The following is a 25,254-nucleotide window of genomic DNA, read 5'->3' as shown; positions in this document are numbered from 1 at the left end:
TTTTGACCACTTATGTATTTCTTTTAATAAAATGTCAAATGCCGAATAGCGCGCGCCTGTATTGTTCTCAGTGTGGCTGTAACGACACCGTTTTCCGGTAACTGCTATGCATGTGTTCGAATCGATGTCCTTGATGACACTGTTCAACTCATAATCATCGTTCATATCTATAGTTTCTCTCTGCTTATAGATATCTCCGAAGACCGTGCCAGGCGAAGCAACACTCGGAAAATACAATATTTTAGAATCATTGATGGCGTTTGACAGCTGCACCTGCAACATTTGTATATTTATAATTCTATTTTATGATCTCTAAAACAATCTCTCTCTAAAAGAAATAATTAATGTAATTGTTCTTAATTCTTTTTTAAATTTTCGCACCTGTGACAGGTGCATCGGCCATATGTGATGCGAATCAACGTCACGATGTATAACAGTCAGATGCTTTTAAAGTGCCTCCTGCTCCATTGAATCAGTTATTGTGCTGCGCACGATGTGAATTCGTAGTTCGTTCAAACCCGCCCTCAACTCAGCTTCCAAAATGACGAGATGCATGGGAAAACCGAGCAATGTGGTCCGCGTGTCATTCTTCGCACTGTCTGCTGTCTGTCAGCTCGCCTTTGCTTGCGCCTGCACGCCCGCTGTGATCTGGTGCGGGCCATCGTTCGAACATGATGACCTGACGCCGCCGTTGAGTCCGAAGCTGACTCCCGACGGCGACGAGTTCGAGAAGTATCTGTTGCAGTTCAACATCACTGAAGTAATAGTTTTTGACGATCTGTGTGTTGAAGATATTCAGAATAGTAAGGTTAGTCTCCTTCGCCCCCTTCTGTCTATTTATTTGCGGCTATAAAAGGAATACTTATCAGAGCCTTAAGGAATAAGATAACGGAGGAAGAATCCAAAGAAAGAAACCATGAATCTTGATTACATCTTCACATTGGTTTATAGATTCTTTGGAGAGAACTAGTTTCCTCCAAAACATTCATAGTCACGTCTAAAGCAGCATTGCACCAAGATAAATCGATAGAAATAATATGTTTGCTCATTTCTTTCACTCTTTTCATCAATCTACAAAGTTTCTACTTCCAATGGAAACGGCACAATAAATTTGATTAACACACAAAAATGGAGAGAGAGAATTGAGAGTTTGATAAGGCCTCCCTACATGATCAGTAATACTGAATCAGTATTACCGATCATGCATTAGTTTTTACAATCTTATACAATCAGTATATTATATTAACAATATTTGTTTTACTATAATTGACAAATATATTTTCCATTTTATATTTGTATATCTTAATACATTGTGTTTTTGATTTAGTGACATAAGTTGATACAAATCTTTTATTTTTCTTAATATTCAGAGAATAACAAAATGATACTTAATTACTTTTCACTTGTATTATAAAATTGAAAACGCTCAATAATGAAAGTTTAAAATAGAATTAAGAATAATTACATTAATTATTTCTTTTAAAGATTGTTTTAGAGATCATCAAATAGAATTATAAATATGCAAATGTTGCAGGTGCTGTCAAATATCAATGGTTCTATAATATTTACTTTTTCGTGTGTTGCTCCGAATGAAACGTTCTTCAACAAATTTATTAAAGATACAAATGATGATCATGAGTTGAACAGTGTCCTCAAGGACATCGATTCGAGCGGATGCATAGCAGTTACCGGAAAACGGTGTCGTTACAGCCACGCTGAGAACAATACAGGCGCGCGCTATTCAGCATTTGACATTATTAAAAAAAAAATACATAAGTAGTCAAAATGAATAATCACTCTCTCTTATATTAAAAATAAATCACAGTTTGAAAACACTATTATTTCCACATCACCTTGCAGTAGATATAGTATGATGGGTTTTTAAAGTAATGGTTTCCTTTGGTATTTCAAAATTAAAATGCACAATACATAAATTCCATGTATGTAAACAAATTGAAGTACTTATAAAATAAAAGAAATATGAAAAAAATCAATAAATTCTATAATTATTTCCTCACGCATGCACGTAATGTGCCCTGTACCGCAACGCTTTTGCGTGCGATAAATAGCCAATATCTCAAGCCGTTGAGTTATTTCTCTAACCCCACGCAAAAGTGTTGCGTTATGAAAAATACCGCAACGCGGTGGTAGCGCTCGTAGAAATACTTAACAACACGGAGAAACGCGCGCGACTGGAGCGTCCTTTTGGGGCATCTGGGGGGGAGGGGGGGTAAGCATAGTTTTCTCCAATAATATAAAAGTAACTACGACAAAACGACAATACAGTATCTATAAATATCATTCAACTTACAATAACGTTTAAATTTATTATAATTTCAAATTGGAATAATCTCACAATTATAATTAAAAGTAATGAGCAATACAAAATTTTGTATTGTTAAATATTTATTTACGAAATATTTTAATTTATTTTTCGGGGGAGGGCTGCGAATTCACACCGTTCGCAGCACAATGACTGATTCAATGGAGCAGAAGGCACTCCAAAAGCACCTGACTGTTACACCTCGTGACGTTGATTCGCATCATATGGCCGATGCACTTCCGGATTTCGAAAAGGCGCCCCGCCTAGATGGGAACATTGAAGTCACCCCCCCCCCCTCCCGAAACCCCCTGCTTCGAAGAAAAGAAAAAGAAGAAAAAGTATAAAAGAAAACTTTTTCTCTTTTCTTCTTCTTTCCTTTTTTCTCAAGTAATTTTGAAAATGCAATCTCTACTCCAAAATAATTGAGCAAAATAACAATTCGTAATAATAATAATGGGCGAGTTCAAGATGGCAAAGCGGCTAGGGAGAGCGAGTTTTTTTTCATCGATTGATCAATCGCATTCAGTTCCGAAGAACCGCTCGACCGAGACGGACGCGTTTCGCGGATCGGGTGCTTTCTACTTTATATTTTTGAAAGTGTTGCCGACTTCGACTGAGCAATTGAATCCCAATGATGGGTGTCCGCGGATGGGCTCGTCTCGATTGTTCGCCGTTTCGACGACTAGTAGACGCAGGCGCCCGGCGACCGTTCGAGCAACGCCATTTTCGCGGGCATTGCATCACCCGTTACTACTAGACGAAATCTGGTATTTGACGTGATCTGGCCGTATTGCCTCCGCTCACTATAAGGAGGCAGGAGCCATTAATTTAGAAGAAGAAGAAGAGGATCAATCGCATTGTGCGCAGAATTTTGTTCCGTAAAAGCTGCATTTGTGCATAATACGATTGATCAATCGGTGAATTGAAAAACTCGCCCGTACGCTTACCGGAGCTATTGAATATAATTGGTTGGATCTATAAGTAATAACCAATTGTGTTCATTTGCTCGGCGAGTATAATAAGGCTATAAGCCGTTTTGTTGAGCTTGAACGCGCCTAACAGCAATAATAATAGTAGTGACACTCATAATATTAATAATAATAACAGTAAAAAAATAATCATATAACAAGAATATTTTCCCTTTTTTTCTTGGTGACTTCAATGTTCCCATCTATCTATAGGCGGGGCGCCTTTTCGAAATCCGGAAGTGCATCGGCCACGTGATGCGAATCAACGTCACGAGGTGTAACAGTCAGGTGCTTGTGGAGTGCCTTCTGCTCCATTGAATCAGTTATTGTACGGTGTGAATTCGTAGTTCGTTCGACCCGGCCTCAACTCAGCTTCCAGAATGACGAGAGGCACGGGAAAACCGAGCAATGTGGTCCGCGTGTCATTCTTCACACTGTCTGCTGTCTGTCAGCTCGCCTTTGCTTGCGCCTGCACGCCCGCTGTGATCTGGTGCTCGCAGTCGTCCGATTATGACACGACGTACAAAACGATGCCGTTGAGTTCGCTGCAGAAGCTGACTCCCGACGAGTTCGAGAGGAGCCTGTTGCAGTTAAACATCACTGAATCAGCGGTTGTTGTTGAAGATCTGTGTATCGAGGATCTTCGGAATAATAAGGTTAGTCTTCTTCGCTCCCTCCTGTCTATTTATCTGCGGCTATAAAAGGAATACTTATCAGAGCCTTAAGGAATAAGATAACGGAGGAAGAATCCAGAGAAAGAAACCTCGAATCTTGATTACATCTTCACATTGGTTTAATGTTTATAGATACTTTGGAGGAAACTGGTTTCCTCCAAAGCATTCAGTCACATCTAAAGCAGCATTAAACCAAGATAAAACGATAGAAATATGTTTGCTCACACTCTTTTCATCAATCTACAAAGTTTCTACTTCCAATGGTAACAGCACAATAAATTTGATTAACACACAAAAATGGAATTGAGAGTTTGATAAGGCGGTCTCCCTACATGATCAGTAATACTGAATCAGTATTACCGATCAGTATTACTGACAGTATGCATTAGTTTTTACAATCTTGTACAATCAGTATTATTAACAACATTTGTTTTATTATGATTGATAAATATATTTTCCTTTTAATATTTGTATATCTTAATACATTGTGCTTTTTATTTATTGACATAAGTCGATACAAATCTTTTATTTTTCTTAATATTCAGAGAATAACAAAATGATACTTACTTTTCACTTGTATTATAAAATTGAAAACGCTCAATAATGAAAGTTTAAAAAAGAATTAAGAATAATTACATTAATTATTTCTTTTAAAGATTGTTTTAGAGATCATAAAATAGAATTATAAATATACAAATGTTGCAGGTGCTGTCAAACGCCATCAATGGTTCTAAAATATTGTATTTTCCGTGTGTCGTTTCGCCTGTCACGGTCTTCCAAAATATCTACAAGCAGAGAAAAATGATAGATATAAACGATGATCATAAGTTCAACATGGTCCTCAAGGACATTGATTCGAGCGGATGCATAGCACTTACCGGAAAACAGTGTCGTTACAGCCACACTGAGCGAATAAAGAGAGAAGTGTCGGTGGACAATTCAACAGAGCTCAAGATAAAAACAGACAAAGTTCTGTTGTATTCTGCTAAATTGTCACTCAAGGTAAACAACATCAATTTAACACTAATAATATTCCATAAGAAATTTTAAAGCAAATTTCTTGAGTTTTGAGAGAATTTCTTTTTATATAACTTAAACATTAAGCGATAAAAAAGAAAGAATTTATAAAAAAAATCCATGGATGTTAATTAAATAAGAAAGGCTCAAAGAAATTGAAGATAATACAAAGAAAATGTTGTACCATTGCAGATATCTGACAAGCCAGAGGTGGATCTTGTTCAATCTAAAGTCATCGGAATGTCGTCTCGTACCAATAATAGCATGGTGATTTTGAGCATCAAGTTCAATGATGAGACCGTTGGCAGTCTGACGCTCGAGTTCTTCTTCCAAATCAAAAGCATCGGCTACTATACGTTGTACAATGTGATATACGAGACGACCAACGGAATCAATACTCTATCCACCAAGCGAGACATTTCCTTTCCGTCCAACTTCTCTTATCATTGTACGCCGAAAACCACCTTCACGGACGGTACCACGTACTTAAATATCATAGAAATGCAGGTGCAGGTCGGTCATAAGAATGCGACGTTCAAAGACGCGTACGACTGCGTTGGTTTTACCAGTATACCGATTTGGACGGGAATTTTCGTGACGGTAATATTGGGTCTGATCATGATATGGGCGCTCACCATGATCATGGATATCCGCACGATGGATAGATTCGATGATCCTAAGGGGAAAACTATCACGATCTCCAGCGCGGAGTAAAATAATAATAATAATAGAACTTATAATGCAATTGTAGGTATATTGAATATTTGTGCGAAACCTGCTATCCGATAAGATTGTATGGATTGTTCACGATAATGATTATTGTCTTGAACATTTAATTTCTCCAATTTGAGTGTCACATGTTTTCACAAAAACCAAGGGTACTGAGTAGTAATGATAATACTAGTCTCATTACGAACTTTCGCTCGATGTATGTATAAATATCATTCCTCTTTGTATAATATTACTTTCGATATTTATAATTGTTCGCTATTGTGCGTTTGCTGTTTGTATGATAAATGGTTATGAACTATTATTTTAGTATTCAGTCTTTATAAAAAGGATAAAAGATATTTCGAGTAAATGAAGGTAGCACAATACATATATCATATTGAATAAAAATACGAACGAAGTGTTTTTTAAACACAGGAATATATTATATGTAATAATAGAGAAAAAGAAAATTGTACAGCCATATGAACTCACATGAAAATACAACTACGTTTATATGTATTGCCTATTTATACACAGGCAATGTAATATTTATTATATTAGAAATGACACACAAAAAAGCAGATTGTAAACTGACAACTGTTACACGATAGACAAATAAATTTCTGCTATGGCTTCGCGCCTTCTGTAAACGGTTCTGATGTCTGTATAAGCTTCCTTGTTAATAAGTTTGTAAAAAAATATAATATAAAAAATATAAGTTATAATATAAATGTTTAATATAATAATGTATAAGAAAAGTACAATATAAACATCCTGTAAAATTGACTTGTGTGTCATCTTCTTTAAACACTATTTATGCCGAACACGCAGGAACATCTATACCATGAATTATCATAAACACTATAGAATATGGTGGTAATACTATGGGATACGTAGGATCTAATATCACAGGTCGAAATGGTGGCAAATCACCATTCGGTTGCAGTTTTAGTGCCTCAGTTTCGCCGTTTAGCTTTATCTCGCTGCAAAACAAATATAACTCAGATTTACTATTCATTTAGCTTTTATATATATATATATAAATCGTTTATTATTATAAAATTTTATTTATCGTTTTATACATACCTCGACTGCAAATGATCAGCGCTTAGAGAGTAATATAAAATCGTGGTTTTACTGTTTTGTACAAACAATTCCGGAATATGTATGTGAGTTGCAGTTTTTTCTATATTCATTCCATAGATTGTGACAGCCGGTACTCTAGAAATCAGCGCATTTTTTGACGTGCAATGCGCGTACAATCGTACGCTGCTGAAATTGTTAGACTTCGACAATTTCAAAACCCTCTCCGATACAAATTGCTTGTAGAAGACGCTGATCCACCAGTCAGGGTTTGGTTCGAGATTCGGTGATACCATAGCATAATTCCCTCCGAATAATGATTGTCTCGTAACGACGTCTAATCCTGCACTAGCGCTATATCCCAATTTATCCAACCATAAAAATCCAGCTACGAATCTATCGGACAATCCGGGTGCACCTCCGCCAAATGCAGTGCTAGTCTCAGCTATAAATTAGATTTTCTATTGAATGCAGTCTTTTGTACCATATATTCTCTGTTAAAAAATCTATCCTAAAAGGATTACATGTAATGATATTTAGAAAGGTAGATAAAAAATCAGATCTATTTTAAAGAAAAGATATTAAGGATTTATGTACGTATAATAGTATTATGATTTAAAAAAATAATTTTTCAAGAATAAAGCTAAAAGCAGAAAAGCGATACTGTAATGTAATATATAATATTTTGATATTAATGTAAGACACGTACATAGCCACATAGAAACATCTTTCCCCGACTCGATAATGAATTGTTTCATGGAATGGATTTGCACTGGTAACCAGTTGAACGTGGAAAGTGCTACGAAATCATTGACTTTAGCATTTCGTCCATTCAGATAATACTGATGCCAAGTGACGTAATTCACTGTGTTCTTCTGACTACTTAAAAATGCCTTGACATACAGCTCTCCCATGTCATTAGATTCTCCGACATGATTAACTTCTGGTCCAACAAGGATGCTATCGATGTATCCTGCTTCGTTTAGCAATTGCCTCAAATGGTCGTAATCCTTCGCGAGTTCGGTCGCAGGAAGTGTCACATCGAATACATGCTTGAAGGAATTTGGTTCTAAAAACATTGTCGAAATAAATATTATAGATTACATGTGCATATAATTCTGCTTATATATACATATTTTATGATAACTTAAGATTTATACTGATATCAAACAATTAAAATTTCTTCCTTAATTTATTGTTAATTTAATATTTATGTTAATCAAATTTTACATATGTTGACTTTTTTCATATTTATTTAGTTACTTACCGTTTCCCAATTGCCAATCTAATGTCATGCCTTGATTCTTAGCGAATGCGATAATTTCTTGTGCGTTGTTGTCATTCCAGGACCCATCTGGATTTCTGAGCAATACATTCAGATCAAAGATCATTCGTAATTCCGACTTCACGGTAAAATCGTAAATAGCGAGCAAATCTGCGCCGGAGATAGTGAAATTGCTTATATCCTGATCATCCACAGGGCTAAGGATTTTCTCGGAAGAATTTTGTTCCATCTGAATCATCATGCATACATTAAAACATTAAAATTAAACCTACAAGCAGTTTTATAACGATTAATTATGTATTAATTATTCTATAATTTCAAAACAGAAAAGGTGAATAAGTTGTATAATTGTGTTATTTATGGAAAATATTATATTTTACAAACCAACCTGATTCTGAACAAATATCAGACAATCCGCAGAGGTTCCACCCACTCTGACAAAAGCAGGGCTTAAGTGGCGGGCCAAATTGATGAATTTCTGTTGTCCAATAGGTAAATCATCCATTTTTCGAAGTAAGGACGTGTCGAGACCGAACGACAAGAATTTATCAGAAACGATGTGTAATACAGGCTGCTGTTTGTCAAAATGGAATACATAGGAGCGAAGTGAAACTTGGATATTAGAGCTCCATACTGAGAGAATAAACAGCATCGAGCATAAACCCAATACAGTGCAGCAGAGAACAGAACGTACAGCTGGATCTCCTATAGGAAAATCATGTCAAAATTCATTAATAATAAAAAAGGCATGTTAAAAAATAAATAAATTATATGCAATATATATATAATTTTTGAACAACTCTTTCAACATGCTACAAAGAATTTTTACACTCTTACAAAATATATTGTACTTCTAATTTCATAAAACCACAAAAAAGTATAATCAAATAATTTTTTAATTTAGATGAAAAGGACTGTAAGTCAAAATGTTGTTTAATGATTTGAAAAACTAGTTTTTGTTTTCTTTGCTGTTGACGCTTAAATAAATTATTTCTATACTTTGTGATCTAATTATTTGCTTGTGTTTGATCTTTCTTATATTTTTCATTGCTCAATAATTCTGAGCTAGAAAAATAATTCTTTTGCAATTAAAATAAAAGAGGCTAATTCCAAATGGACTAATATATCTTTGATTAAAATTAATCGGAGTTGGTCAAAATGATCCTGACTCGCACGCACACGCACAAACGCATTATAATACACACATATATATATATATATATATATATATATAACTCTAGATGTATCTATATATGTATAAATACAAATCTAGAAATGCAATAAATCTCTTTCTACAAATATATTTAATAAAAAGAACTATAAAATATTACTCAAATGTATATTATATATTATAGGATGCGTCAGCTAGATCTGAACAAAACAAACAGTTGATTAAAACGCCATTTTATTCAGAAAAAAATACATAAATTTTTTGTACGTCATTTGAGGGATCCTTTCTGAGTTCTATTAGTCAATATAACCCCCCATTTGCTGCGATCACTGCCTCGATCCTTTGCTTCAAGCGTGAGTACGCTTTTTTTAACTGCTCCTTGTTAATGAATCCTTCTAAATTAATGAATGGGCGCGTTCAAGTTGACAAAACGGCTAGCCTGCTGGCTGAGTAAATCAACATAATTGGTTGTTACTTATAGATCCAACCAATCATATTCAATCGCTCAGCAAGCATACCTAGTCGATTTGCCGACTTGAACTCGCCCATTACTGCCTCATAACAGCTTGAAGGATTGCCATATTGGGGTGCCTGGACCTGGACTTATTAGACAGAATATATATAGATACCCTTTCAATAAATCCCCAAATAAAATAAGTTAAGGAAGTTTAAATCTGGACTATTGGGAGACCAGAATTCCTTAGACTAAAACGCGTCCACGCTGTCGAAAAGCCAATTTTGCTCGAAATGATTATTTATGTTTGAAACACGAAGTAAACGACTTCGTGATTTGACATATGACCGGTTGACTATATGACGTAAAATTTCCAAGTAAGGATAGCGATAAAACGGACACACTAACGGCTATTGTCAACGATGCAACAAAAAGAAATAGAACGTAATATGCGATAATTGATATAGTATTTAGAAGAAGTGATTTATTCGATAGTGAGACAAGCAAAAGCGAACCGCACATTCATCTCTCGCACGTCCCTTCGGATAGATATGTCCAAAGTTCCAACTTACCACAACGTACACGCGAAATATTCAGTTCCCGATACCGGCCCTTAGTCCAGTCATTGTTTATAAAGTAGCTCATCGTTGTCAAGAAGATTCTCAAAGCGTAACCGGAGTCCGGAGGACCGGAACGACCGTCGCAATGTTCGCGAACGACGTAGATTCGTCGCTCTTTTTGCGCATAAACAATTGAACGCTCCTTCTCTTGCTTTCTGCTACCGTCAGTTCCATTTAGCGCCGCAAGAGGAATCTAGGCGGGCGCGATGAAAATTATTAATAAACCTCAAACTCGGCACCAAAAATATATACTAAATATTAATAAATATTTATTTGAATAGTTATTAAATGAAAACATAGATTTATTTGGCGACTCTATTAATTTAACTATTATATTTTTTATTTAGTAAATATTTATCTTAATAATTTTCAAAATGTAAATAAATGTTGTATTGGTATTCAAACAATTAGATATTAAAATTTAGTATGTTTTTCTCTGTATAGATTAGTGTACATTAAAATATGCTTTATACAAAATATCTTTATATAAATGCATGACAACGAAAATAATGCATATATATATTTTGTTAACATGACAGTATCATTATTAGGATTAGGTATACAATTGTTAAAGCTTTTACATTTAACTTTGCTAATTTCATGTATAGTAGCTTTTAGTATGCACTATCTAGTCCTAGTGTAATAAAAGTGACCAAACTTGCTATATAAAAAATAGATCATTCATTTGTTCTGCGTTTTTTTCTGCCTCGATACAATCGAGCGATGAATAAGTTAATCCATAAATATAATATAAATAGAATTAAATTTATAAATTTATATTAGATTTTGCAAATTGAATTTCGATCATTTTGGTAAATAATTCGTATATTTCGAATAAATTCAAATAGTTTCTTTAAGATAATGTATAACGGTGAAGTAAAACATATATTTACACAACTTTTCTATGAATAAATTTTCCGATTATGATAACAATTACTGGAACAGTGTATTGTAGTTTTATTTCGATTTAGATTTAGGTGAATCACGTGTTTTTTTCAGACGGACTTTTTTAACGTTTCGTAATGTGTTATCCGTTCGTTCACAATGATTTTTTTGCCACAAAAGTGATTCACGACTCTCGAGGCGCGAGCTAGAAGTAGATGCAGCCTGATGATCTGAAGAGACCACTTTATTCATTGTGCAAGCAGTTTCCTCAGTACTGGTGCACGATGCTTTTCCCGATTGCAATTTTTCTAGTTTAGAATTCAACCAACGTCTTCGTATTCTGCGAACTACAAATAATTATACATCCGAAAATGAGTGTACCTATTCAGTATAATGTTAAGGAATTGTGAATATTAAGAGTATCCTAATACTCGAATTTATAGTAAGATTATATTGATAGTATAATTTTAAACTCTACACTGTTACTGTGTTACATACCACTCTATTATATTGTTAAATGAGGAATTATAATATTAATATAATATGTGTCATTCATTTCCCAGTAATTCTTATAGAAATTTAATATTAGTACTGACTATAATTAATAATCTATTCTTAGTATTAAAAGTATAGTTATCTGTATTAAATTTTTATATGGAAAACATCAACTATAAATAATCAATATAATTTAGTTATAATTTCATTCATAGACAGTATAAATATAACACATGTACATAACAATTATATTGCTCAATATGAAATTGTAACATTGATGTTATGTTATTGTTTGCATGTCAATGAAAAATGGAACTATAAAATAGAGATACATTAGAATTTACCTTTAGCCGAAGTCTCCGCGTTAACCGAATCGGAGCTAGAATTCGAAGGACGAGGAGCATGGGATCGACTTTTGTTCGCGGTGCGATTCCTATACGAAACGCTATGCCGACGTTTTCTCCTTGCAGTTAATTTCTGCCGCGACTCTGAGCTGCTCAGCTCATCCTCTGCCCAGAATTGTCGATCGGTATCATCCGAGATCGGTGGAGTCGGAATGGATGGCTTTAAACGATTAACATCATTCTATAGTTTGTACACATCATTCATGCAATACTTGTTCTCGTTATGCTTCGCTCACAGCTTCTCCGTGGATGTTCGAGGCACGTCCTCCTCTCTTTTCTCCAATGTCAGTGGCACGATTTTCATAACCCTCCTCCTCGGAGCTGCACCTCATCTTCGCGTCTCCCCAAGCGCAATAGTATCCCATCTTTTTATTTTACATATATACAAGCACCGTTGCAATTATGACGCGCAATTTTATCGCATCTTACAATTATTATTTCAACATACTGGCGAATTTTTATAATATATATTCGGATAATCAATCAGACAGTTAAAAGTTACACGAGATGTGTAGTGTTTTTTTCATAATATTGATATACCATGTCAAATTCATTGTGATACCGACTGATTTTTTTTATAAACTTAATTCTAAAACATTAACACTCACTAATTTTTCGTCAAATTTTTGTTTACTTCGTGTTTGTAGAAAATAATACAATCGATGTCTTTGACAACGAAGAAATTTGTTTATTCCTTTATCTTTTTTATAATCTATCAAATAAATATTTAAATGTTTTAAAATTATCAGAACTGTGTTGCACGCGAGTACTATAGTTGTATCATAAATTGGCCTTACAAAATAAGAGAGAGATAAATCAACATTATATAATGATTATATCACACATACGCTTTCTTTGTAGATATATTAAGAATATCAGTTACTTTCATATAACATTGATATATATTTTGTCAATGCCTGAAAAATATGACTCTATTCTCCATCATTCTTCTTTGCTACATTTCCCTTTTTCTTATAAGCACATTTTTACAGTTTTATGTACAATTTGTTAATCGAGTTTTTAATCGTTCTCGGATTTTCTGCGTTTTTTCGAGCGCGGAGTATCGGTATCGTGGGGACTCGGAGTGATGTGACTTCGTTTCCGCTTAAGGCTATTCTCGTTTGTCTCGCTACTACTACTTGCAGCAGTTCTGGTCTCCCTCCGGAACGTTCCTTCTCCCTTTGCTTGTACCAAAATCTGAAATTAAATAACATTAGTAAACAGAACTCCGTTATCTGTACTCCATTTATACGAACAAATTCATGCTTCGTTCCAAATATTCAAATTGTCAGCCGAGTTCCTATTATGGGAACTACAGTGCCGTAGTTCGGATAATAGAAAATAGACATGCTCGACTTCAGTTTTCTGTGTGAACGTCAGTTCTTTTATCTTATCAAAACTAATAAATACTAGTAGAAGTAGAAATCAACTTCTATTATTGGAACTGTTTTGTCAACTGACATGTACAGATAAAGAGTTCTTCTGAAAATACACAAAGGAAGGTATTTTAAAGAGTACAATAAAATGCGTACTAAAAGAGAGAGAGAGTATGATTTAAAAAATAAAAAAGACAAACAATATTTTCACTAGTACTGTATTGCTTCCCTTTCTAATCAGTTTCTTAACACATTTTAAAATAAGCACACCAGCAGTCATTAGCAACAAAAAAATATTGTTTGAATTAGAGTTGTGAATAACAAACAGAATATTTTCTGTACCTGCATATGTTGCAAACTCTCCTCTTGCATTGAAATTGCCATTTTATAAATAAACGTATCATGTTTGTTGTACATGATCGCGTTCTTGAACATAAGCATGACATCTCTCTGAAAATGTGTGGTCGTCCTAATCGTGCCATTGTCAATGTTTTTCTTGATGGTCGATAGATCCATCGGTCGGAAGATCACCGAATGATATCCGGGTGCCTGGTCTTCTGTGATCGGTCTGAGAAACACCGACGCGTATTTGTGCGTGGCCAAACGATTGTAGACGAGCAAAACCGATTTCTTCCAAGCACGATAATCCGCGCCCTCTCCAGTGCTTTCATTTTCTGGTTCACTGTCCACAGCAACGTTCTGCTTCTTAGAGTACGTTTTCATCGCTCGGTTGCTACTCAATTTGCTCAACGAGGACTCCTCCTCGTCCAATTCCCCGGGTTCTTCCACGACTGTAGATTCTATCTCCTTCTTTACGCTCTGCTCACCTTCCGTGATTTTCTTGACATCCTCTTTCTCCTCTTTCTTCACTTCCACTTTCTCTTTCTTGTCTTCCTCCGATGTATCGTGAAGTGGGCTCTTTCTGTGAAACAAACTGCTAACTTCTGATTTCGTTTCGGTTTTTGATTCCTCGGATTTGATTTCTGCACTTTCTGTTTTCTTAATGTTTATTTCTGTAGCCTCAACTGGCTCGCTTTTGACACTTTTTACTTCCTCTACGGTCACTTGTTTAATATCCTCGTTTTCGTCGGTTGGTTCTTTGTCAGACTCCTCCTCTTTAACTTCTATATCCTGTAAGCCGGAACTTGTAGTGTCTTCCGAGGAATCTTTGATCTTTACATTCTTAAGCTCTGTACTCATCTCCAACGTTTCTTCGTTCGTTTCTTCTGTCTGTAACTTTATCAAAGACTCTTCCTTTATCTCTACAACATTCTTTTCTTTTGTCGATTCCTCTTTAAAAGATTCTAAGGATTCTGTATTTTCAATCGTGTTTTCGACGATCTGCTCTTCTGTCGCCGCTTTCTTCTTTTTATTTTCCATGCTTTGGTTGCTCTCGTCGTCCTCCAGGATCAAGCTGATATCTTGCGACTTCTCTGTATCTTCGGCACTGGGTAGATCGTTCGTCACCTCTGAAGAGATGCTGACAATCTCCGCGGATGGTAGGTCCTGCTGATCCCCTGTAATTTTCGCCAAATATATTTCTAATTGATCTAATCCCGCATTATGTTTACCTTCAGTATCTTCTGTTGGTTCCTTCGACTCTTTAACGCTATCAGACGATTCTTTATAAACAGGCGCAGTCATTTCCGTTTCTTCCTCCTCTTCCTCTTCCTCCCCGTCTTCCTCTTCCACGTCTTCCACAATTTCGTTTATTGTTTCCTTCGTTTCGTCCAAAAGTTTAGAGTTATTATCCTCGATCTTTACGTTCGATAAGGTGTTCATAGATTTTGTTTCAATATCTGATCGTTTCTCTTCTATTGGAATATCCTTACTAGTTTCTTCATCTTTGATTTCTGTCTTCGAAACAAGCTGGTCCGTTAAAGTCGTCCTCTTTTCACACATACTCGTCTCGGATTTGGTCTCTGATGTATTTGGTATGGTCTGTGTGATCTCTGTGACAATAATTTTAGGTTCTTGCGAATCTATGGCGACGGTTCCAATAATTTCGGCAATATTTGAAGTACTAGAATCGATCTCCTCAATTGCCATTTCGCTTTGCGGCGAATCGGACAGCGACACGGCCTCATCTACATCTCTTGACTGCGGCCTTTGTTCCGTTGTTGCTATCAGCACTTCGGTCGCTTGTTCGGGCATATTGGCGGGACTATTGATAACTGCCGTTGCCGTTGCTGTTGCCGTCGTCGTCGTCGTCGTCGTCGTCGCCGTCGTCGTTGTCATCGTCGTCGTCGTTGTTGTCATCGTTGTTGTCGTTGTCGTTGTCGTCGTCGTCGTTGTCATCGTTGTCGTCGTCATTGTTGTCGAGCCACTCGTGTCCATCGTCTGTGAGCTATTGGGGATATCTTCTTTGATCTCTTCCTTAATCAATTCCTCGATGTCGCCGATAATGTCATTTATCTCATCCTTATCCATCACATCTACCATTATGTCTTTATGCATCACGTCTATGTGATCAATTATCTGCATCTGCATATTCTCTGACACTGACATATTTGTCGAAGTGATGGCGGTCGCTGGAACTGTCAACATCGTCGTTGCTGCCATCGTTTCCTTCTGGATAGCCTGTTCGACTTGAGTTTGTGATTGCGCAACTTGCTGTAAATTGTGCACTTCAGAGGTAGTAGCCACAGTCGTTGTTGTCTGTTGTGCATGGGATACAATTGCTGTGGGAGTTGTTTGCAGATTTGATAAAGAGCCTCTCTGTGTACTTGCTGGCATTTCCAACAGCATAGAGAGCGTAGGAGCACCAATGGACGGCCGTTCTGGTGTCGTATTTGCGCTGGTTATAGCCGTCGAGACCAACTGCTGTAACTGTGGCGATACATTTTGTGCTACCTGTGTGTTTAGCACTTTGGGACTTGATCCAAGCAGACTAGTAATGGTCGGCGAGCTCACTTGAACGGGAGTGGACGGAAAGGACTGTACAGTCTGAGTGGTCGGGCTGGGGGATTTCAGTAGACTTGTCAGCAATGGAGATCTACCACCTCTGTTAGTTTTCTTTTCTTCGTCGTTCTCTGCCGACGATTCTGTCGTAGTGGATTCCTGTAGTAACTCTGTTGTACCTTCCACTACTTTACGAGTTTGACTTATAATCGAAGTTGAGACAGATGGTGAACTCATATCCTGTTTCAATTGTTGTTGACGTTTTGCCAGCCACATCATGTGAGTCCGTGCGTTCTGCTCTGTCTCGCGTTCCTCCTGTTGTATATCGAGCCACATCTTCTCCAACTTCTCATCACTTATTGCACTAGACTTAAGATGATTTATATCAGTCTTGAGTCGTAGATACTCGTCCCTCTGACGGTTGAGAATCTGACTTAACTCGGCTATTCTCTCCTGTGTCAATTTTCTAACTATGGACTCACTAGTGGTCTCGCCACTTTCTCGCTTCTTTCTTTTCGGTGTATCAGTATTTTCCAGTAGACATGCATATTGCATGGCACATGACTTTTGCGAGAACCAGTCTACTGGCCGTGACGGTTCTTTTTCAACAAACGGCTTCAATGATCTGGATACACTCATCCAATTCTGATCCCCAGACTTCAGTACACTTGATGCAAGGCATAATTGTTCCCGTGTAGACCATGTGTCACTCGAGCTTGTACGTTTGAGTTTCATTCCTAAAATTTATGTTCTTAATTAAATACCATCTACCTTTTCTTGGCTTATATATGCTAAAGTGATTAAATTTAATTCTAATTAAATACCATTTAATTATCTTTCATATAAATAAAAAATTAAATAACAGAAATATCATGCATCATGATAGGAAATCATGATAAAAAGTAACTTTAATCTCATTAACTTAATAAGTAATCATAAGGCAAAAATTTTTAATGTGGAGTATCTTTAAAGTTGGAATATAAACATTAAATATATATACATGTATACATCAGTTACATTTCTTTTCTTCATTTAACTTTTTTCTTAATTTTTTTTTTCTCATAAGTCATCTTTAAATATATATTTTACATTAAACATATAATAACAGAAAAAAATGCAATTAAAACAGAATCAGAATTTGCACAAGTAAAATTCTTTTACGTTGGCATAATCCCCCGTATTCAGGACGCGCTTAGAACGATGTTAGCGGTCTAACATGCTATAGTTTACGTTACGCATAGTGTAGAATTTCAGAAATAAAAGCGCGCTTTTATCAATACAAACACGTTCTGAATACGGACCTCTTTGTATAGTGATATAGGTTAGCAATATCGTGATTTCATTTAGGATATCTATCCGAGTATCTATCAATTTTAAAGCAGATAAAACTAGTGTATTCCAGCAGTAACGACAAGTGTGGAATAAGATTATCTGAAATTTGATAATTTAAAGTCAAAATATGCATTGAAACTCAATACAATCGTCTTAACCTATAAAAGCATCTATACTAAAAAGTGTAGAAAATGTTAAAAATGAACTCACTGTCTTGCGTCGATGCCATTGCTCTGCTTTCTAAAAGATTCTAAACTCGGAGGGATTTATGAGATATGCGCAACTTCAATTTGGCGAATAATTCGTCACTGTTCGTACTTTGCCACAACTCCTTGAAAAGAAACAGAATAACGAATTCCAATTCCGATACTTCCGCGGAATGATATATGATGATATACAGGGTGTACCAAAAGTCTGGATACACCGAAATATCTCATAAACAATGTATTTTAGGAAAAAATGTTTCAGACAAAAGTTGTAAGTTGTAAGGCTATAACGAATTCGGCACATTCGGGGTGACAGATGATGACAGTGACAGGCACATTCGATACATTTGCACTGACACGGTGCGAGTGCAAAACTACACTGCAGTACTGCACTACAGTACTAGTTACTACACTGGATTGATTTGACTTGTCCTGGTGCAGCATTAAAGTTGGTGCTACACTGAACAGCGAGTGTTATTCCGCCATTATTGAAACTAATATAAAAATATTTTCATTATAAAATTTGTTATTATATATATTTGTTTTTTTTATCATATATAATTAATTATATATGATAAATTAAATAGATACCTCTTGTCCGAGTATTATTCACGATGTTCACATAATTTTTAACTTTCGGCCTTTCTTCTTTTATTAAACAAGTGCGAACTAGTGCATGCTAGTGCAGTCTCTACCGAATTTGCCATCTGCATGTGTTATCACGGAACACGGAATGGACAGCTGATCGTGATTCGTGCGATGGAACGCAGGAACGTTACGAGTTTAGGAAACCTAGGGAAACCATGAGAAACGTCTCAAACGTCGTAATGGCGGAAGGAGTAGAAGCTGTTGAAGTATGTGTCGATACATGCTGTGCCGCATCGTTGTGAGTTGATACAACGAGTGAAACGAACGTTCAAGTGACGCCGTACCGAGAGTTCGTCTCGGAGACGCCGATCATTTTGTGAAATTCGTCGAATACTTGTCACCACATAATGATGTATTATCGCAGACGAGGCAACAATTTCACGTACGTCAGTTCGTGCGTGAAGTACATGATCTTCATGCTGAATTTCGTTTTTTGGGTGAGCGATTTGGTTCTTCTGTTTTTTTTTTTTATCTTTCTATACACGCAAATGAAATTCGCAATTTTTTCCAAGACAAAATATAAGCTGCTTTTCTTTCAAGAGACAGTCCACACAAGTCATTCTGTCTTTGTTGAGTCTAATTTACAATGTATTTTTGTTTCTTAACTTTCTCCTCTTTACGACGTTGTATCAGTAATCGCGTTTCTTGTAATCTGTATTTTGTTTCTTTCAATGTTTGTCAACTTTTTTAAGCCTGCTTCTACAATGCGTTTGTTGTTTCTTTTCCTCTGTTGCTGTTTTTTTTTATTACTTTTTACCTCTTGCCTTTTATTTTGTTTCTTCTTTTTTTGTTGTTGAAGAAAAAATTACAAATGTCAAAGGAGATAAGAAACAAGATATAAGATTATCAATGAAACTGTCCTAAAGAGAAAAAAAGGTGAAAAGCAAAGGCAAGGAACAGGAAACAAAGTGTATAGATTAGAATTTGTTTTGGGAGAAAAAAAAAGCAAAGAAATAAGATGAAGCAAAAAAGCAAGAGGTAAAAAGTAAAAAGCAGAAAATACAATAAGTAAACTATAGATAAGGATTTATTCATGAATGTCAAGAATATGAATGATGTTTGTGTTGACTGTGTCCTAAAAGGTAAGCTGGGAAAGATATGTTTGTGTTGGGTTTGAATCTATCAACATCAGTAACCCAGCTAAATTTAAATATCAGAGTGTCTAGATCTAGATACTAAAGAAGTAGAACAAAAGTTAAAGAAATGATATGATCAAATAAAATGATGATAGACAAAAATAATTTTCTTTGTGTCTAGCTGTTTGGTGGACTATTAATTGGCGTAGGTCTCTATGCATTTGTGGATAAATGGCAGGCAACTGGATCCGTCAGGGTAGAAAACGTTTATGATGTGGTCTTAAACATTTCTCTGGTGATGCTGATAGCCGGCGGAGTAGTCTTTGTCGTTAGTTTTGCAGGATGTGTAGGGGCCCTTCGTGAAAATACATGCCTTCTTAAATTTGTTAGTTTTTTTTTATACAGAATATTTTCTACAAGTGGCGCAAAAAACTTGATTGACTTATCGAATGATTTTTTAGTACTCGCTATGTCTTTTGGTGTTCTTCCTCTTGGAGATGGGTGTGGCGATCGTTGGTTTTGTATTTCCACACACATTGCAGTCTCTATTAGAAGAATCTTTTACGGACAAAATAATTCAGACGTATAGAGAAGATCCAGATCTGCAAAATTTCATTGATTTTGGTCAACAAGAGGTAAAAATCACGAATAAAATGATTAATAATGATAAAAATATGTTTCTTATATTTATACGAGTCATTCAATGTCGTACATATAAGTAAAATATTTATAAAATTTTATATTGCAGTTCAGATGCTGTGGTTTGAGTCAAGAGGGATACTTGGATTGGGGGAAGAATGAATATTTTAATTGCACCAGCCCTAGTGTAGAACGTTGCGGTGTACCATTCTCTTGTTGCATAAATTCTACTGATATATCCGTACGTATATTATTTATTGCATCTGTACATAGAAAGTCAAAAATAATTGAAAGACATTTTATCTTGGAAAGACATTTTTAATTATATATTTACTGCTAGTATACAAATAAGTCCAGAGAAGGCTAAATCTTGATGTTCAATATTTATATCTTAGTTTTAAACACATATTTTCCGTTATTTATACATAAACTGTGCACCGATTACTATCGTCCGATTACTTGAAACACAAGCATAAAATGAAGTAGAAATAATATTACAATTAAATTGAGCGTATATTAATAACTGAGCATTTATTAATAATATTCCAATTAAATTAACATTATTATCAATTAATAATAATGGCTACTTTCCAACTACGACACAAGTAGACACTGTGTAACACAGTGAATCATTGCATCCTTGTTGTTTACGTTAAACGAGGATGAAACGATTCTCTGTGTTACACAGTGTCTGATTTTGTCCTGGAAAGCACCCAATTAATATCATAAGCATCTTACAACATTGTAAAGCACTTAATGAGAAGTTTACAAATAAGATCATTTCAATTTTTAGAGTGGACTTGTAAATATAATGTGTGGCTACAAGGTCCAGATGTTACCAGTGTCGGAAGCGGGTAAAAAGGTGTGGACTAACGGATGTATCGAAATCGTACGTACCTGGGCAGAACGTAATCTCTACGCGATAGCTGGCATTGCTCTAGCCATTGCGCTCAGCCAGCTCTTCGTGATCTATCTTGCAAAAACTCTGGAAGGCCAGATCGAGCTCCAGAAGTCCCGCTGGCATTCTTGAGCTTGACTTCAGGCCACCTACCGTTACCAGATACATTCTGCGGCCAACAGGCAGGTGGCCAGCAGCGGGCGATCGCGCGGTTTGCAGGACACAGAGACAAATATAAACGCGCGAATGGCATTGCTCGTCATTTTTGCGATCTCTTTATACATATTGTGCATTTTGTCCCTCATCAAACTCATCCTTTATTTCAAGAATATCTTTCACATGTACGTGAGTAAAGGATAATACGTCATCGGCGATTGACCGGCCTTCTTTGTGACGCTAGAGGATGTATTCACGATAAGAGGCATCAATAAAAATCTTGCATAAAGATTATGTATACACGCGGGTGCAAAAATAGTGTCCATGTGCGTTTATAGTGGTAAAAGCTCTTTTTTTAATACTCAGGAAAACATACTTTCTCACTTACCTTTTGTAGTTAATTGCATGACTTAAATGTATCGCGCTTGCATCGGCGAGTTATATACTATGCGATTATGTTCTTGTGAATGGACACGATTAATGCATTCGCCTGTACATACGACTAACTCTAAAATGAGTTAAAGACAAAAGTGAGAGAGATATTTAATTCCATGATAAATTCTGTAATATGCATTTTATAAGCATGTTACGATGCATTACATTGCATTACGTTACATAATAATGTTATAGAAAAATTGCTGTATTTCATGATAATATTTGTTCCTTAAATGTTGTTTCTTCCACGAGCCAATTTGTAAATTTTCATTTTTTTTCTTTTATCAGAATTTCAATGTACTTTGTGCAATATATAGAGGCAATTTGCTTAAATTAAGATCTTCAGATCTGATATCATCTTGTCTTTCTAGCGTGAGATAGTTTGTTACAGTGTATAATCCATCATTTTCAGCACATTGACACAACATTGTTTTAATGGTAATATTGATGTACTATTAAGGCCCAATTTTTCATTATCTGGTTAATTTGTGATTAAATTTAATCTAATGCTACACCAAATAGGTTTCATCCATGACATTATAGATGAAGCCCAATGGATATAGATTGAGTCTAACCATCTAATGATAAGTTAACCAGAAAATAAAAATCCAGGCTTATAACAAGTGAAATAAAAGCTTATTTTATATATAAATCCCAAAATAATAGATGTAATAAACTGTAAGCTATAAGATGTTGATCAATCACAATTAGATATGAAGAGAATTATTGACTGTGATTTGTCAATTTCTTTCGGTTTAAAGTTCGTTACACCTATTATATTTCGGGACTGATATCTATTTCTACTAATATAGATTTAGTTTAATCCTGGTTTAATTTACTTCTTATCCTTTTTTAATTCTTAGAACTAAAAAAAATATGAAGAGTTAAACCAAGATTAAATTGGTAGAAATGGGCATAAAAGAGTTCAGATAACATCAGAGTACACATTTTCACACATATGTTACTTCCATTGAAATATGTAAGTTAGAACATAATGAATTTGAGATTAGATATGAATATCATTTTGTAAATTAATCTTAAAATATTAATTTGCTCTACTAGCTAGGTGTAAATGTTATTGACTTGTCTTTCTTCTATATTATTAAATGCATTTCATTATTAGGGTAACACATATAAGCAATTTTTACTTCTTTTTCTTTTGTAATTAATGTTTACAAACGTATTGTTATTCTATAAATAAGTGAATGTACGTGCACTGTTGAACTTACAGTACTGATAATTCTTAATGGTAATTCTCATTCACTTGTAGTGTATGCGATGCCATATCTTGTAAAACTATGAATGAACGCACATTTATTTGAATATATGAACTAATTTATACTTCTCTGTCGCTGCATTAGCATAATTCATGTGTATGAAACAAGAAACGTCCAGTGCCAAAAAGTCAGAATATCGTTACTCTTTTATTTTAAACAAATCTGACAATAATCTGGTATAAATGATTTATTTAATGCATTTAGGTGTCTCTTTGTCAAGAATAAATGTAAAACTGATATAAAACCTTCTAGTTTGTAATAAACAAGTATTATTCTAAGAGCTGTTTTTTTTTTTGCCATTATCGATACATCAAATTACATAACAAAATTGCATAAAATCCTGTATATCATAATATAACATAAAGTACACCGTTTCGATAGTTGTGTAGTTAGTAAATTATATTACCTGTTATTTTTTAATTTAATTTCAAATTTCATTACAATAAAAGTAATATACATACATACAATACTTATTTATATAAAGATGGATCTATTACATTATCAGGTACATTATCAGAATATTCCAGAATAACTCGTTCTCCATCGAAAATAGCCAAATCTTCAAATAATTTCGTTAAAGGTGTATCCATTTTGCTGCATATCAAATTTCCGGTAGAATGACGGAATAGTTTTAACTTATTCGTGGTGGTTGTATCATTATTGTTGGGAACTTTAAGTGTGTCTGCTATTGAATCTATACACTTGCCAATCGTCCAGTTTGTACTAACAAAGGTCCCTTTCGAAGTACCTATGTGTTTATTTTTTACTGTCAGTGGTAAATGTACAAGAAAGTAACTTCTTTCGCTCGTTGGTACATTTTTAGGACCAATTGCAGAACATTTTACACGCATAAGTTGTACCTGCAAACAGAAAAAGATTGAATTTGTTAGAGGAAAAAGAATTTATGTGCGTTGATATTTCTATCATATAAAAGTATTTACGGTTCATAAAAATAACACACTTTATTTGCCAATGCCGTATTTTTGGATTTCTTCAAACTGTCTGCAATTTGTTGATCGACTATAGCTTTTGCTTCTGCAAACTGTTTCTTTGGTATCTGCCACTTCTTCAGTTTTTGTGTCTTTTCTGCTTCACTCAACTCCAAGCATCCATGATGTCTATGTGTTATGCAAAAATGCTGTTTACACTTGACACAAGGCATCTCGATGGATGATGCATCCTGACAAGATTCTTTAGAGCATACGAAGCTTGTCGATTGTTCCACAATAGATTTTAAATTCTCTGTTTTCAAACACTCATGTGATTCCATATTAAAATGCTCTTTACAAAAAGTTACCTGACAATGCTCGCAAACAAATGGCAAAAAGTCCAACAATTTGCAATCTTTCACTGAACAACGTTTGCCAGTCTCTGGAAATTCCATTGTGGTGCAGCAGCAAATCAAAATTATATTGAATTTATTGTATTTTCTGACAATTGGGGAAATTGAAAGTTTATCTAGTTATGTAGTGGTGTTGGAGAATGCAAATGATTATCACTGAGAGAGCTTAATGCCAGATTATTCCATTTCTGCTCCAATTCCTTTAATGTCATATGAGAATCGCCGTTGTCGCTTTCAGGATCTGGTAGCTCAGCTACTGGCGTCGAGATGTCATCAATGGGTAGACGTTCCTTGCGCCAGCCTTCGTCAATTACATCTATCAACCTGCCGTCTCCACACACCTGACTGTCCATCCCGTAAACGACAGTCAACACACTTAGGCTTGAGAAAACATTGTTGTACTTACAATACTATCTCAAGAGATTAATGAATTTCATATTGTTTTAATAAATACAAATTATAGTATAAAAGAAAGAAAAATATAAAAGTATAAAAGAAAATTATAATATAAAAAATAAGAATTAGAACTTTCGAGATTCATAACAAGCAAATTGTAATTATTGACTTTCATTTTCAACAATTGGCAGGTGATTTAGGCAATTTCTGAATACTCACCACCAAATAAAAAATTCGAAAATTCCTGATTTATATATATTCGTTATTTTTACTTAACCATGTATGCTTCAAGATTTCACAAGATCAACAGAAACATCAGTAAAACTTGGGCAAAATCGTGACACAAAACATATATCATGGGCAAAATTCGCAAGATCATGAGCATGAAATAACAAAATAATAATAAACGCCAGACGGGAAATGATTGCTACTGATTTTAGGATTGGACAAATGTATTTAATCAAGAATCAAGGCTGATCCAC

At 35.1% G+C, this 25,254-nt stretch overlaps 8 protein-coding genes across 9 annotated transcripts; 3 read left to right on the top strand and 5 right to left on the bottom strand.

Moving 5' to 3' along the window:
* The first annotated feature begins 189 nt into the window (after positions 1-189).
* Positions 190-1,920, top strand: LOC108772326 (uncharacterized). 2 transcript variants are annotated; one of them, XM_018537846.1, is made up of 3 exons: positions 190-284; positions 391-808; positions 1,535-1,920. In XM_018537846.1, exons 2-3 carry the CDS (start codon positions 542-544, stop codon positions 1,778-1,780), a joined length of 513 nt encoding a protein of 170 aa, XP_018393348.1. In that variant the 5' UTR covers positions 190-284; positions 391-541; the 3' UTR covers positions 1,781-1,920. The 2 variants fall into 2 exon arrangements, with proteins under 2 accessions (XP_018393348.1, XP_018393349.1); XM_018537847.1 differs by having other exon boundaries at positions 203-284; positions 438-808.
* A 1,665-nt stretch (positions 1,921-3,585) lies between these two features.
* Positions 3,586-5,770, top strand: LOC108772322 (uncharacterized). The gene is made up of 3 exons (XM_018537841.1): positions 3,586-3,947; positions 4,671-4,967; positions 5,175-5,770. The coding sequence occupies exons 1-3, from the start codon at positions 3,672-3,674 to the stop codon at positions 5,694-5,696; spliced, it is 1,095 nt and encodes a 364-aa protein (XP_018393343.1). The 5' UTR covers positions 3,586-3,671; the 3' UTR covers positions 5,697-5,770.
* A 213-nt stretch (positions 5,771-5,983) lies between these two features.
* Positions 5,984-10,411, bottom strand: LOC108772315 (heparanase). The gene is made up of 6 exons (XM_018537834.1): positions 10,259-10,411; positions 8,450-8,766; positions 8,044-8,290; positions 7,486-7,845; positions 6,780-7,221; positions 5,984-6,676 (listed from the first exon to the last, which is right to left on the bottom strand). The coding sequence occupies exons 1-6, from the start codon at positions 10,329-10,331 to the stop codon at positions 6,508-6,510; spliced, it is 1,608 nt and encodes a 535-aa protein (XP_018393336.1). The 5' UTR covers positions 10,332-10,411; the 3' UTR covers positions 5,984-6,507.
* Positions 10,412-11,263: 852 nt separating this feature from the next.
* Positions 11,264-12,598, bottom strand: LOC108772308 (uncharacterized). The gene is made up of 3 exons (XM_018537825.1): positions 12,327-12,598; positions 12,031-12,250; positions 11,264-11,538 (listed from the first exon to the last, which is right to left on the bottom strand). Exons 1-3 carry the CDS (start codon positions 12,453-12,455, stop codon positions 11,264-11,266), a joined length of 624 nt encoding a protein of 207 aa, XP_018393327.1. The 5' UTR covers positions 12,456-12,598.
* Positions 12,599-12,851: 253 nt separating this feature from the next.
* Positions 12,852-18,154, bottom strand: Brd8 (Bromodomain containing 8). Its single transcript, XM_018537849.1, has 5 exons — positions 17,910-18,154; positions 15,782-17,104; positions 15,038-15,661; positions 13,809-14,983; positions 12,852-13,287 (listed from the first exon to the last, which is right to left on the bottom strand). Exons 1-5 carry the CDS (start codon positions 17,926-17,928, stop codon positions 13,111-13,113), a joined length of 3,318 nt encoding a protein of 1,105 aa, XP_018393351.1. The 5' UTR covers positions 17,929-18,154; the 3' UTR covers positions 12,852-13,110.
* A 578-nt stretch (positions 18,155-18,732) lies between these two features.
* On the top strand, positions 18,733-21,390 carry LOC108772324 (tetraspanin-33). Its single transcript, XM_018537844.1, has 5 exons — positions 18,733-18,990; positions 19,811-20,014; positions 20,091-20,264; positions 20,378-20,509; positions 21,062-21,390. The coding sequence occupies exons 1-5, from the start codon at positions 18,901-18,903 to the stop codon at positions 21,296-21,298; spliced, it is 837 nt and encodes a 278-aa protein (XP_018393346.1). The 5' UTR covers positions 18,733-18,900; the 3' UTR covers positions 21,299-21,390.
* Positions 21,391-23,504: 2,114 nt separating this feature from the next.
* LOC108772316 (AN1-type zinc finger protein 1) lies at positions 23,505-24,509 on the bottom strand. The gene is made up of 2 exons (XM_018537835.1): positions 23,996-24,509; positions 23,505-23,894 (listed from the first exon to the last, which is right to left on the bottom strand). The coding sequence occupies exons 1-2, from the start codon at positions 24,416-24,418 to the stop codon at positions 23,505-23,507; spliced, it is 813 nt and encodes a 270-aa protein (XP_018393337.1). The 5' UTR covers positions 24,419-24,509.
* LOC108772317 (anaphase-promoting complex subunit 13) lies at positions 24,480-25,143 on the bottom strand. The gene is made up of 2 exons (XM_018537836.1): positions 24,992-25,143; positions 24,480-24,757 (listed from the first exon to the last, which is right to left on the bottom strand). The coding sequence occupies exon 2, from the start codon at positions 24,727-24,729 to the stop codon at positions 24,493-24,495; it is 237 nt and encodes a 78-aa protein (XP_018393338.1). The 5' UTR covers positions 24,730-24,757; positions 24,992-25,143; the 3' UTR covers positions 24,480-24,492.
* Positions 25,144-25,254: the final 111 nt, after the last annotated feature.

This window comes from Cyphomyrmex costatus, unplaced genomic scaffold, assembly GCF_001594065.2.
Source record: "Cyphomyrmex costatus isolate MS0001 unplaced genomic scaffold, Ccosl1.0 scaffold1827, whole genome shotgun sequence".
In the NCBI taxonomy this organism is placed as follows: Eukaryota; Metazoa; Arthropoda; class Insecta; order Hymenoptera; family Formicidae; genus Cyphomyrmex; species Cyphomyrmex costatus.
The sequence above is the reverse complement of the archived record's forward strand: the minus strand, read 5'-3'. Positions and strand labels throughout refer to the sequence as shown.

What these genes read in the sequence shown, in the direction of transcription:
- LOC108772324 (XM_018537844.1), top strand. Translation starts at nt 18,901, where the DNA reads ATGATGTATTATCGCAGACGAGGCAACAATTTCACGTACGTCAGTTCG. An exon ending in TGCTGAATTTCGTTTTTTGG is followed by an intron (nt 18,991 to 19,810) that starts GTGAGCGATTTG and finishes CTTTGTGTCTAG; the next exon opens with CTGTTTGGTGGACTATTAAT. An exon ending in TAAATTCTACTGATATATCC is followed by an intron (nt 20,510 to 21,061) that starts GTACGTATATTA and finishes TTCAATTTTTAG; the next exon opens with AGTGGACTTGTAAATATAAT.
- Brd8 (XM_018537849.1), bottom strand. An exon ending in GGACACGAGTGGCTCGACAA is followed by an intron (nt 15,662 to 15,781) that starts CAATGACGACGA and finishes CGACGACGACGG; the next exon opens with CAACAGCAACGGCAACGGCA. An exon ending in AGAGTTTGCAACATATGCAG is followed by an intron (nt 13,288 to 13,808) that starts GTACAGAAAATA and finishes ATTTAATTTCAG; the next exon opens with ATTTTGGTACAAGCAAAGGG.
- LOC108772326 (XM_018537846.1), top strand. Translation starts at nt 542, where the DNA reads ATGACGAGATGCATGGGAAAACCGAGCAATGTGGTCCGCGTGTCATTC. An exon ending in AAGATATTCAGAATAGTAAG is followed by an intron (nt 809 to 1,534) that starts GTTAGTCTCCTT and finishes CAAATGTTGCAG; the next exon opens with GTGCTGTCAAATATCAATGG.
- LOC108772316 (XM_018537835.1), bottom strand. Translation starts at nt 24,418, where the DNA reads ATGGAATTTCCAGAGACTGGCAAACGTTGTTCAGTGAAAGATTGCAAA. An exon ending in ATACGGCATTGGCAAATAAA is followed by an intron (nt 23,895 to 23,995) that starts GTGTGTTATTTT and finishes TTCTGTTTGCAG; the next exon opens with GTACAACTTATGCGTGTAAA.
- LOC108772317 (XM_018537836.1), bottom strand. Translation starts at nt 24,729, where the DNA reads ATGGACAGTCAGGTGTGTGGAGACGGCAGGTTGATAGATGTAATTGAC.
- LOC108772315 (XM_018537834.1), bottom strand. Translation starts at nt 10,331, where the DNA reads ATGAGCTACTTTATAAACAATGACTGGACTAAGGGCCGGTATCGGGAA. An exon ending in TATTTCGCGTGTACGTTGTG is followed by an intron (nt 8,767 to 10,258) that starts GTAAGTTGGAAC and finishes ATTTTCCTATAG; the next exon opens with GAGATCCAGCTGTACGTTCT. An exon ending in GCTGATCATTTGCAGTCGAG is followed by an intron (nt 6,677 to 6,779) that starts GTATGTATAAAA and finishes TTTGTTTTGCAG; the next exon opens with CGAGATAAAGCTAAACGGCG.
- LOC108772322 (XM_018537841.1), top strand. Translation starts at nt 3,672, where the DNA reads ATGACGAGAGGCACGGGAAAACCGAGCAATGTGGTCCGCGTGTCATTC. An exon ending in AGGATCTTCGGAATAATAAG is followed by an intron (nt 3,948 to 4,670) that starts GTTAGTCTTCTT and finishes CAAATGTTGCAG; the next exon opens with GTGCTGTCAAACGCCATCAA. An exon ending in CTGCTAAATTGTCACTCAAG is followed by an intron (nt 4,968 to 5,174) that starts GTAAACAACATC and finishes GTACCATTGCAG; the next exon opens with ATATCTGACAAGCCAGAGGT.
- LOC108772308 (XM_018537825.1), bottom strand. Translation starts at nt 12,455, where the DNA reads ATGGGATACTATTGCGCTTGGGGAGACGCGAAGATGAGGTGCAGCTCC. An exon ending in CGAACATCCACGGAGAAGCT is followed by an intron (nt 12,251 to 12,326) that starts GTGAGCGAAGCA and finishes AATCGTTTAAAG; the next exon opens with CCATCCATTCCGACTCCACC. An exon ending in CGCGGAGACTTCGGCTAAAG is followed by an intron (nt 11,539 to 12,030) that starts GTAAATTCTAAT and finishes AATTATTTGTAG; the next exon opens with TTCGCAGAATACGAAGACGT.